The following is a 12,179-nucleotide window of genomic DNA, read 5'->3' as shown; positions in this document are numbered from 1 at the left end:
GCCCTAAAACTTACGTAGTTTTTTTCGGTGTTTATTTAAAACATGCAGAATATATTTAACTGATGAGTTATCAACACAATATATTACAATACAATATATACGGTATGATTTTACCCCAAAATCCAACATTATGACACAAAATGATAACTGCAAATCATGTTTCTTTGCCTGGAGTCCAGTTTCTGTGAATTGCAGCAACCTATTTGCTTCTTTTTTCTGTAGCTTTTGGCAGTCTGTACCTCAGATTTTGTGTCAAAGCTATTTGTACAGTCAATAGCAAAGCTCTTTCCCGTTTTCGATGTGTTTTGTGTGTTTTTCGTGGCATTCACGCTGAAAACCAATGCTGCCGCTCAGTCTTTTTAACCGCAGTAATAACGGTCGATGGTGATGTCACGTGCATACCCTCTATTGGCGCGCTACGGAGTATAAATCCTTTAGCGTTCATATGGGAGTGTTCAAATGAGAGCAGTACTAAAACGAGTTTTGCAGTCCCGATGATTGAGATAAAAGATTTAGCAAAAATAAGGCATTTAATGCAACTTGACCTTTAAAAAATCTGGATTTAATAACCTCAAGTTGTAGAGCTGATAAGCAAATAGTTTCATCTCAGTTGTAAATCAGTATAATTAATCTGACTCACCTCAGTAACTATGTGAAAATCTGTCTTGTGGGAATGTTGTGTTCTTTCCAAAACAAGCAGGACTGCATCTTGGTGCACTGCCAAATCCTATCAGCATATTTTCAGCCCGAAACTGGCGCTGGTAAACTATCATAGTGTAACATGGTCTGAAACCACATTGAGGTATAGTTTCTCAGTTTCTCACACTGGTTATCCCAAACATCATTCATTCAGCCTGTCAGTGCATTCACATGAGTTTAGAAAAACTAGTACATTATATCTACGTTACATTTTATTTATTACAAAAAAGCACTTTATTATCAACAAAGTTCCCTTTCTGTTCACTCGGCGGCCATATTTGCAATGCCTCCGGGCAGCTATTTCAGACTTCCAAGACCAAGTCCTATCTATTTGAATGGGGGAATCCTGAAATCTCAAAAGCTGCTTGGATAACACATAATTAAACAACATATTTCAAATCAGCAACAAAATCTGACATGAACTGTCCCATAAATGTTGTTTTTTATGCCCAAATAGCATAAAAAATATTATTTTTCAGACTAGACGAGCCAATGCACATGTGCAGTCCAAAGCGCGAGTCTCAGGTTTCTATGGGAACCGAAGCTTCTAAAATGACTCTTTCACTCTTCTGACTGCCGTTATCAGTCTCTCTATTTTATTTCCTCTTTGTGAAAACACTGTTGATTAGTTTTTCTTTTGCTATTGTGAAAATGTTGACACAAAAAACATATTTAATTAATTATAATTAATTATTATATAATTAATTCACCGCCATAGAATGTTACCCAACTATGAGAATGTTTTGAGAAACCTTGACATGTGAAAAGGGTTTATAGGAATGAACCGTCTTTCTATATCTTTATCAACCCGCATCGTTTCATCTCCAAAGTAGCCTACTTAACCTTCATCCAGACTTCCAGAGTCTTTCTCTGATAAATATTGCCCCACATGTTCTTGGCACTAAAGCAAAATTATAGTGAATATATTAGTCATTTTTAAACAGTTTATAGTTCACAAATGTATTTTTTAATCGTCTGATACTAAAGTATGGCCCGGTTTCACAGACAGGGCTTAGGCTAAGGCAGGATTAGGCCTTAGTTCAATTAGGGCATTTAAAGTTGCAATGTGTACATTTTAGGAGGATCTTTTGACAGAAATGCAATATAATATACATGACATAACTATGTTTTCAGTGGTGTATAAAGACCTTACATAATGAACCGTTATGTTTTTGTTACCTTAGAAAGAGCCATTTCTATCTCATACACCGCGGGTTCCCTTACATATTAAGTCGCCATTTTGCGCCGACATATTTCTACAGTAGCCCTAAATGGACAACTGCTCTACAGAGTGCATTTGCTTGACTGGCTACTCTCTGCAGGACAAAGATGCCAGACAACGACATCCTTGTTGGCCACCGTAGCTTCTCTATATTGCAATTTGCAACCTCACCACTAGATGCTGCTAAAATTTATACACTGCACCTTTAAGTAGCTTTTATAAACATACCCTAGAAAAAAACATTAATGGTGTGTGCATCTTGAGATAAAACAATGGCACTGGCATATTTTAAGATGAATAAAGCTTTCAGTTAAAACAGCTCCAACATGCACTTTAGTCTAGGACAAGCTTAAGACTTGTCTGTGAAACAGGGGGCTTATGTTTTTCTCTATTAGTTTTTCCTGTGCTTTTCCTCTGAAGGCCTGGTTTCAACCCTTTTGGCCACCAGAGGTCATTGTTTCTCTTATTTTGTCTATAAGGCTTTGGTTGCTATTCAAGCTTCTTTCCTGCGCCATTTATTTGAGTGTTTGTACTGCTAAAACATACTAAATGTCATCAAATACCGAAGGGAAATAGACTCTCCGATGTGAAGAATGAGGTTGTCTCTGAAAGGCAAAGTAAATATAATGCAAAATGTATTTTATTTGGATCGTTACATACTTTTTAATCATAACTGACAGAGAATAAAAGTGTAAAGGCATTCAGACAATATTAACCTCAAGAGACATTCCACAGACAGAAATAACAGCAGTTCACTGTGTGGTAGTTGAAATGGAAAGACATGATCATAGACACAAATGTGTCACAAGTGTTTCGCTGACAAAAAAAAAAAAAGATATTTTGCATAATGTACAATTAGGAGTACACAATATAAAAGTACTCTACCATATATACAATATATAAGTTTTTAATTAATTCTTGAGATTTTTTTTTTTTTTTTGATGTTTAAATTCACTTAGCTTTTTAGTACTTTATTATTAATTCAAATTTTTTTAATATCAGCCATTAGCTATCATTTATTGACCGTAACATGGAAATAATTATCGGCTTATGAGTATCGGACAAAATTTGAATATTCTGCATAGCCTACTTAGTAATAATTTCTTGCAAAATTATTGTTGATATTTGTTGAGTCAAATTTATCTTTAATCGTTTACACGTTCTTTAATTTCAAATGCCAAATAGGCCATCCTTTTTCCCTCACTCCAGCTGGCACAACTTGATCGAGGCTCCACAGCACACAAACTCAAAGCCAGGGTAGAGAGGTTGTGTGAATGTGGTCTGAACCCTGTGAAGGAGGGTCATTGAGTCATCAATGCTGTAAAAAGCTAGTGTCCCGGCCCTATGATCCAGATAAATGCCTATCTTTGACGAGCCAGGCTCTGAGATCTTACTGGCAATCCTGTTGTGCCATAAAGCATAACCTCTCCTGCTGCAGAACAAACTCCAGGATTTGTCATTGTGACCGAAGTGAGCTTCACTGCTTTCCCCTTTTCTGGCAATGTTTTTGTATGCAACGGCAATGTTTACTCCCATCCCACTCCATTCCACCTCCCAGTAGCTGCAGCCTGTCAGGCCCTCAGTGCCCAGCACCTGGCACCAGTAATCAAAGCGCTCCGGGTGGTCGGGACAGGATTGCTCTTGGCTCTGAACGGCCACTTCTCTGTTCCCATTGGACAAACAAAGGTCCTTGTGGGCTGTTAAAGGATTTAGTTGCAGAGGGTAGGAATCTGAGAAATGGATAGAGGATAAGAGATCAAAAATGTTTATTCAAGGTGTATCACATTCAAATCATATAAATAAGATGAGAAGTTGAAGAATACTATTATCTACACACTACCGTTTAAAAGTTTGTAAAGTAAAACTGCATTGTGATGTTGGTCTGAATATCAGCATGGGTGTGATAGCAGGTTTTCGGAAATTGGAACAACAGCGCTGTTGTTTGAGTTGCTTAATTAGAAATCAGTGTTTCACTGTAATGCAATGCCATGTTGCATTAGTGCAGTTAGACTGACTTACGGTGCAGGAACTCTGATCTAATTTTGGGCACTGTGCAGTGAAGGATCTTCATTGATCTAGCTGGAGAGAAAATGGAAAGCATGTGTACATCACAAGGAAATATTGGAACAAAAAGGCAGAATTACATAGCAAATGCAAATCACCTAAACAGGAACTGCTTTGGCAGAAAGATCAGCTTAGGGTGTTTTCCACTCACCTGCTTGATAGATCCGGAGCCATTCCCCTTTAAAGACAGCTTCAAGCTTCTTCCTTAGAGTAGAGATTGCATCATTCACCTTGCTAAAATCTGAGAGTGTAGCTATTGTGATTGGTGTGTTAGGAAGGCCAGAAGAGAAGGAATGACAGTTCTGTAAAGAGAGAGAAAGAGAGGAGTATTTGTCAAATGGCTCATTCTGAGCAATTTTGTTGTATATTTTTCAGTCAGCACTGGGTTTAGGGTTGCCTGAAGAACATGAACGTGATCTTCAGACTTCAGAAGCATCTCAAGCTCATGATCTCTCTGTTTGAGCTCAGTGATTTCTTGCTCCAGTGTCTGCAGCATGCTCTCCGCAGCCCTTTCTTGATCCTGGATCAGATCTCTGAAATTGCACTTCCTCATTTCAATAGACTGCATCAACTCATTGAAGATCTGTTCACCATTTTCCAGAGTAGCCTGTGCAGAGCTCTTTTAGGGCAAAAAACATTTATCCAGTGATTTTTTTTTTTAAATATATTTTATTTTTATTTATTAATTTATTAATACAAAGTAAAGAGTTAACTGATTCATTTTCAGGTTAACTGTTTTTGATTTAAAACATTTGATGCAGTGTTGCCAGACGTACGATAATTATCGTATTTGTGCGATAATTTTGACCTCTACGATGTACGATCAGTAACTGAAAAAATCCCATAATGTACAATAATTTCAGGATTTTGTGACCCTTCAAATGATGGTCGTTGTAATCGGCTTATACTCATTGATCTAGCTGTGGATCCTCTACGTCATGACTGTAAGGAGAACGTGAACGTTGTTATAGCCCAGGTGATATGTGAAAAAATTTTTCACTTTTTCATAATCGCATGAACTTTGGTACAATTATACAGTTTGGGGCCCTGAACATTTTCAGAAATGGAGCCATTACAAAAACGCCTCGTGGTCACCATGGCAACCATTTTACCTTCCTCCATTACCAAATTATGTATTTTCTATCATAACTTCTGAATCAAACATGATAACACAGAAACGGTGACGCCTACCCCTATGTTTTGATGGTCAAGGATTACAATGATACCATATAAAACATCATAAAGTGTTCAGGTGAATAGTTAATGGCGAATTCAGTGAGGTGAGAAGGAAATCACAGTATCTGAGAACCTAGGTTAGACTTTATAATATCATGTCTGTTGCATGCATGTTGTGTAGTTTCAAAATCTTAATTCTTTGGTTCATTAAAGGATTAGTTCACTTTCAAGCTTTCCCAAGCTTTACTCACCCTCAAGCCATCCTACGTGTATATGTCTTTCTTCTTTCTGATGAACATAATCCAAGAAATGTTAATAAATATCCTGACGCATCTGAGCTTTATAATGGCAGTGAACGGGACCCATGAGTAAGAGCTGAAGAAAGTGTCTCCATCCATCATAAACGTACTGCACACGGCTCCAGGGGGTTAATTAAGGCCTTCTGAAGCGAAGCAATGCATTTGTATAAAAAAATATCCATATTTAAACAAGTTAAATTTCTAGCTTCCACCAGAACGGCTTCCGTATTCAAATTACAAAAAAATGGAACTGGCGCTGCGTTAGTTCTGTAAGTTGAATAGGGAAGGTGTAGGACCTACAGCGTAAGCTTTTTGAAGAATACGGAAGGCGGTCTGGCGGAAGCACTTGCAAGGTAGGCATTTGTGTTTATAAAGCATATACATATTTTATTTTTTTTTAGAAAATGACCGATCCGATCGTTTCACTAGTTAAGACCCTTATTCCTTGTCTGATATTGTTTAAAGCCCTTTGAAGCTGCACTGAAACTGTAATTTTGACCTTCAACCGTTTGGAGTCCATTGAAGTCGACTATAAAGAGAATAATCCTGGAATTTTTTCATCAACATCCTTAATTTCTTTTCAACTGAAGAAAGAAAGACATGAACATCTTGGATGACATGGGGGTGAGTGAATTATCAAGAAATTTTAATTTGAAAGTGAGCTAATCCTTTAACTCTGACAATACAGTGACTGTAAAGAGGAGAATATTCAATATGTCCTTAGCAACATAGCTTAAAAAGAATGTCAGACACAAAGATTTAATTCAAAAAATCTATTCCACAAAAAATGTTTATTTGTTTTGTTGTTGAACCTTCTTCACAGTCTCCTCCACATTGACACAGAGCTGTGCACTTTAAGGAAGCTTTTTTACATTTGCATTGCCGACCGGCAGGCTTTCTTGCAGCCACAGTTTAAGAGTTCAAGGATGGTCTGGCTTATCTGTGGAAGTTGACCACAATGGTCTCCAAATGCTTGGGTTCAACCAACCCCAGTCTGTTGCCACCAGTACATCCTTAGTTGGGGGGATTTGGCCTTTGTTGTCATGCCTGTCTTTTTGGCCCTGGTTTCAAAAGTAGATGCTGTATCACAGCCAGTGAAGGCATGACAACAGAGGTCTTCAGTGCCCTGTCAAAGGCTCCAAAAAGCATTCCACAGGAGGTGATTTTTATTATGAACCACTTCACAATTCTCCTCTGTGATTGCACCAGCAGCCAACTCAACACCGATCAAGCTCATCTTGCTTTGTTCAAAAAGAAAGGAAGAGGAATGGAACAAATTCCCTCATCTAAGGATGCACTGGTGCAGCACCTCAAAAGAGCAGTGTAACAAGGAGGACACTGTTGGGGACAAGCACTTGAGGTGGCACCAGATATGCCATCTCAGTCTGGGGTTGGATTGACACAGGCGATTGGAGAACATTGTGGTCATTACTTCCACAGGCAAGCTAGTCCACTCTTAAGTTGTGGCTGCAATACAAAAAAAATCCTGTGTCAATGTAGCTGTACACAGCTCTGTGTCAACATAGAGGAGACTGTGATGGAGACTTTAAATCTTTGTGTCTGACATTCTTTTTAAGCTAAGTTGTTAAGGTCATACTGAATATTCTACTCTTTACAGTCACTGTATTGTCAGGGTTAATGAACAAAAGGATTAAGCTTTTGAAACTACACAACATGCATGCAACAGACATGATATTATAAAGTCTAGCCTAGGTTCTCATATACTGTGATTTCCTTCTCATGTCACTGAACTCACCATTAACTATTTACCTGAACAGTTTATGATGTTTTATATGGTATCATTGTGACCCTCAAAACATAGGGGTAGACATCACCTTTTTCTGTGTTATCATGTTTGATTCAGAAGATATGTTAGAAAATACAAAATGTTCAGGGCCCCAAACTGTATAAGTGTACCAAATGTCATGCTTTTATGGAAAAGTGAACATTTCACCTCAAATTTAACACATAATACCTGGTCTATTAGGCATGTCTTCCATCTTTTCTCATGTTACGTCTTCTCGGCCAATCATCGTGGAGAATGACTCATGAGCACAAGTGAGCACAAGCCACAGCGATTAGGTCAGTTGTTTCCCACTAAGGTATGCCTAGTTATGTATCTGTTGTGGTAATTTGCAGGTCATGTCAAAAATTTGTTGGTGTAGATGAATAGCTGTATTCTGTACGTTTGACTCGTCAAGTCACCTTTATTTATATAGCACTTTTTACAATGCAGATTGTGTCAAAGTATAGCTTTACAGAGACGAAGGGAACATAATTTTGGCTGTATAGCAGCTAAAATAGTGTGATTGTCCAGTTTAAGTAAGTTCAAATTTAAGTAAAAATCATTAGTTATTAATTTAGTTCATTTATCTATACTAAAAACTCATGTATGATAATTTTTTTCCAAATACGATCATTTTGAGCTTCTGGTACGATACTTGGACATGTCCAATCTGGCAACACTGATTTGACGATTCATTCATTTTTGTTAAGTCAAAGCAGTTCTGGAAGTATCTTACTTTCAGGGCATCTGCAGCTTGTTTAAGCTCCAGCAGGTCCTTTTCTTTAGTGTGGATTTTGAGCTTGTATTTCTGTCGTGTCATGCCTAATTCTTTCTGTGAAGAAACACAGGTGTTTTCAGTGTAATATTCATGCTTCTTAACTATAACTAGATTGAAAAGTTTGTAGACACACTTTAATGTTGGTTTGACAAAGCTGTAAGTTTGAAAGTTTTATAAGCTTTACATTTAATAAAGTGCACAGAGAAAGACATTGCTAGCATGAATTAACGTTTTTACCACATTGTTAGCATGAATTAACATGTTTTAGTACATTGTTAGCATGAATTAACATGTTTTAGTACATTGCTAGCATGAATTACCATGTTTTAGTACATTGCTAGCATGAATTACCATGTTTTGTTAACATGTTTTACCACATTGTGAGCATGTTTTATCACATTTATTGCATGAATGAACATGTTGCAAGCATGAATTAGCACATTGCTAGCATGTTTCAGCATTTTGCTAGCATGAATTAGAATGTTGTTCGCATGAGTTAACATGTTTGTAGCATTTTTAGGATGTTGCTAGCATGTTTTATCGTTGATAGCATGATTAAACATTTGCTAACATGTTTTAGGATGCTGCCAACATGAATTAGCATGTTGTTAGCATGTTTGCATGAATTAACATGTTTTAGCATTTTGCTAGCATTAATTAGCATTTTGCTAGCATGTTTTAGCATGTTAGCATGAATTAACATGTTTTAGCATTTTGATAGCATTAATTAGCATGTTGTTAGCATGTTTTAACATTTTCGTAGCATGGATTAACATGTTGCTAGTCTATTTTATCATGTTGCTAGCATGATTTAACATGTTGATACTATGAATTAGTATGTTGCTAGCATTTTTAAGATGTTGCTAATATGTTTTAGCATGCTGATAACATTAATTAGCATGTTGCTAGCATTTTTTAACATATTGATACCATGAATTAGTATATTGCTAGCCTGATTTAACATGTTGCTAACATTTTTAGGATGTTGTTAACATGTTATAGCATGCTGATAGCATTAATTAGCATGTTGTTAACATTTTGATATCATGAATTAGCATATTGCTAGCACGTTTTAGCATGCTGTCCCAGGATAGTCATTATGCTTTGCTAGCGACAGCTTAGATATTTACAAGTCTTATTGGACAAAAGTTTTGACCCCCTTAAAGAAAGTCTACAGCATCGTACACACTGGGACGAATGCTTGCAGACTTGGCAACACTGTTCAGCAGCTCCAGGCACTTGAACAAAAACGCCAATCTCGTTGGTCAGCCAGTTTTTAACGTGGCACGTCAAACCCAAAAAAAAATTAACCCCAGGCATTAAAAAAAAAAAAAAAGCTTTTACGCCTGCCGTTTTTCGCGTCGGTGTGCACACTCACATTGGCATCCTTTGTTTAGTCACAAGCCATTAAACGTTGGCAATAATTGCGTGCAATATTTGTTCCAGTGTGTACAAGCCTTAAGGGAATTTTCAGTAAGAAAAGACAGCACACTCAAAGTCAGAAAAGTCTGAAGGCCTGTACACACCGGGAGGAATGTTGCGCACAATGATCACCACCGTTTAATGCCTCATCATACCTAAACAAAGGGTGCCAATGTGAGTGTGCACACTAATGCAAAAAACGGCAGGTGTAAAAGCGTCATTTTTTAAAAAAACGTCTTGGGTTTGTTTTTTTTTTGGTTTGACGCATCACGTTAAAAACTGGCCAGCCAATGAGATTGGCGCTTTCGTTCACGTGCCTGGAGATGCTGAACTTACAGTAAAACATGACTTGGTGGCGCTCAAGCACAAAACGGTCTTGCCGAGCACACAGTGATACCGAGACGACGAAGAGGAAGTAATTAGACGAGGAAGACCCTACACATTATGGGTGCTCTGCCAGTTCTCTGCCACAGATGTGTATTATATGCCATTTTATTTCTGTATTTTTACTTTTTTTTTCTTTTACATTCAAGAAATATAGTTGAGAATGTCTATTTCATAAATGTTTATTTGCACTACCGTTTACTTGCATTACTGTCATTGTGACTTATTTGCACTGCCGTTTCTGTCTACCATTTCTCATGTCATGCATATGCCATTTTATATCTGTATTTTTTTTATCTTTTTTAATTTTATTAATATCAAAAATATGTTTATTTGCACGATCACCGTCTGTTCCTGGACTCAATTTCCCATAATCCTCCCTGCCAGTCACTTGCTCACATTCCACACAAATCACCAATTGCCACAAACAGTTGTGGCTCATTACCTGGACTATAAAGGACTCACTCACACACCAACTCCATGCGAAGTCTTGTTTTCCTTGTGTAACAATTCTGAGCATTACTTTCCTGTCTGCTTGTCTGTTACTGAACCTGTTGTCTACCGTCTACGATCCTGTGCTGCCTGTCCTGACCCTTGCCTTGTCTGCTGTTCTGTGAACGATATCTGCCTGCCCCGATGTACCTGTTTGTTCCTGTTAGACCATGCCTGTACGACCACGCTCACCTTTCAATAAAGCTTTGCATATGGATCCCTGCCAGCTTCGTTACAACCGTTCAACACAAGCACCATATACTGTCAGGGAGTGAATTTGCACATTCACTCAACGAATCGCCAGTGAAAATCGCTTGGATTTTCGTCTCGGTGTGTACGAGGCTTGAGCCAGGTTTGGTGGTTGTAGCTCTAGAAGGAGGTTCTGTTTATAATAGTCTCAGAAGAAGATGAAGAAGCTTAAATAGAAGATCAATATCTGATGGTACAGAATAGAGACTCTGCATTATTTGGAAATTTGTTAACATCTCTTAGGGTAACTTTATATTCTATTTGATTGTTTAATATGAGTTACTGTTGTCACAAACAAATTAGTGTGTACATTTATATATGAGGATATTTATCTAGAATATTCAAAGTAGCTGATCACAAATTCAAAGCCAACAGGTCAAGCCTCTCTGGTTAACAGGTAGGTCTGCTTCCCTCTTCTTGTGTATGCAATGAAATTTGAATGTGAAGCAGGAAGTTCTCTTTGTTATATTATCCTAACCTTATAACATTACACTTATTTACAGGTACTTGTCTGGAAACCTGAGCTCAAGGGACAGCCTTAAAAACATCAGTTCAATGCCTCATATTTTCCCCCTGTTGCATGAACTTTCTGTACAATGAAAGCTGTTCATATTGAGCTGGAGTGCACTTTGGAAAATGTGCATTGCCTCAGTGGAAAATGATTTGGGCTACTAATGAAGGTTTCTGTCATTTACTGTGACTTCCATAGAGTTTAGAACCATGAAAAAATATCTTATTAAATAAGACTACTACTACTAAGACGAAAACAAGAAAGATGATTGTTATTTTGTTCTTTACCTGTTTCTTTGTGCTTTCCACAGCTGCCGGTACTGTATCGTGTCCTTTGTGGTCATCCATCACACACATAGGGCATATGCACTGATAATCAGTTCGACAGTACATCTCCAAATATTTTTCATGATGAGGACAGATCTTCTCCAGCAGGTTGAGGTTCACAGTGGCTTCAATCAGCTTGTGTTTCTTCAAGGCAGGAGATTTGTTGTGAGCTCGAAGGTGATTTTGGCAGTACGATGCCAAGCATACCAAACAAGTCTTCACAGCCTTTTGTTTGATACTTGTACAGAAATCACAGGTTACATAATCTGGCATGCAATCACTACAAATCTCAGAGTCACCTGGAAGTTCCAGTTTCTTCGGCTTGTCCACCATATCCGCCAGTATGGTACTTCTGTTCAGAACAGGCCTGGGGCTAAATGTCTGTGCGCACTGGGGACAGCTGAAGACCTCCAAATGATCATTTTCGTTCCAGTAATCATTAATGCATCCTATGCAGTAGTTGTGTCCACATGGGATAGCCACTGGATCTTTCAGCACATCCAGGCAGATCGAACAGCAAAATTCTCCTGTATCCTGGAGCCCTTCCATTTTGTTGTTTTGTAATGTAGGGAAATGTTTGAAATGAGTTCAGTTCCCAGTTTCGCACGAATGGGCCACACCCCTCTATTCTTCCTATTTAGATTACAGATAGGTAAATGTGTGTCCCTGCTGCACTGTAATTGTAATAAAAATGCTGCACGGTAAACTGTAAATGAAAATATAAAATTTAAGCACCATTTAGGGTTCCTCAGATTGCCACACTGTGGAGAA

The 12,179-nt window shown here is 37.9% G+C and overlaps 1 protein-coding gene across 1 annotated transcript; it reads right to left on the bottom strand.

Moving 5' to 3' along the window:
- Nucleotides 1-2,578: 2,578 nt before the first annotated feature.
- ftr66 (finTRIM family, member 66) lies at nt 2,579-11,957 on the bottom strand. The gene is made up of 6 exons (XM_067363808.1): nt 11,370-11,957; nt 7,983-8,078; nt 4,383-4,604; nt 4,137-4,287; nt 3,941-4,000; nt 2,579-3,651 (listed from the first exon to the last, which is right to left on the bottom strand). Exons 1-6 carry the CDS (start codon nt 11,955-11,957, stop codon nt 3,122-3,124), a joined length of 1,647 nt encoding a protein of 548 aa, XP_067219909.1. The 3' UTR covers nt 2,579-3,121.
- Between the last annotated feature and the right edge of the window lie 222 nt (nt 11,958-12,179).

The sequence above is a fragment of the Chanodichthys erythropterus genome, chromosome 16 (assembly GCF_024489055.1).
Source record: "Chanodichthys erythropterus isolate Z2021 chromosome 16, ASM2448905v1, whole genome shotgun sequence".
Classification (NCBI taxonomy): domain Eukaryota; kingdom Metazoa; phylum Chordata; class Actinopteri; order Cypriniformes; family Xenocyprididae; genus Chanodichthys; species Chanodichthys erythropterus.
The sequence above is the reverse complement of the archived record's forward strand: the minus strand, read 5'-3'. Positions and strand labels throughout refer to the sequence as shown.

Excerpts from the sequence above, each read along its gene's own strand:
- ftr66 (XM_067363808.1), bottom strand. The coding sequence starts at position 11,957 with ATGGAAGGGCTCCAGGATACAGGAGAATTTTGCTGTTCGATCTGCCTG. Across the intron at positions 4,605-7,982 it reads AAGCTGCAGATGCCCTGAAA|AGCTCTGCACAGGCTACTCT; the intron begins GTAAGATACTTC and ends TTGCCCTAAAAG. Across the intron at positions 4,001-4,136 it reads GCTCCGGATCTATCAAGCAG|CTAGATCAATGAAGATCCTT; the intron begins GTGAGTGGAAAA and ends TTTTCTCTCCAG.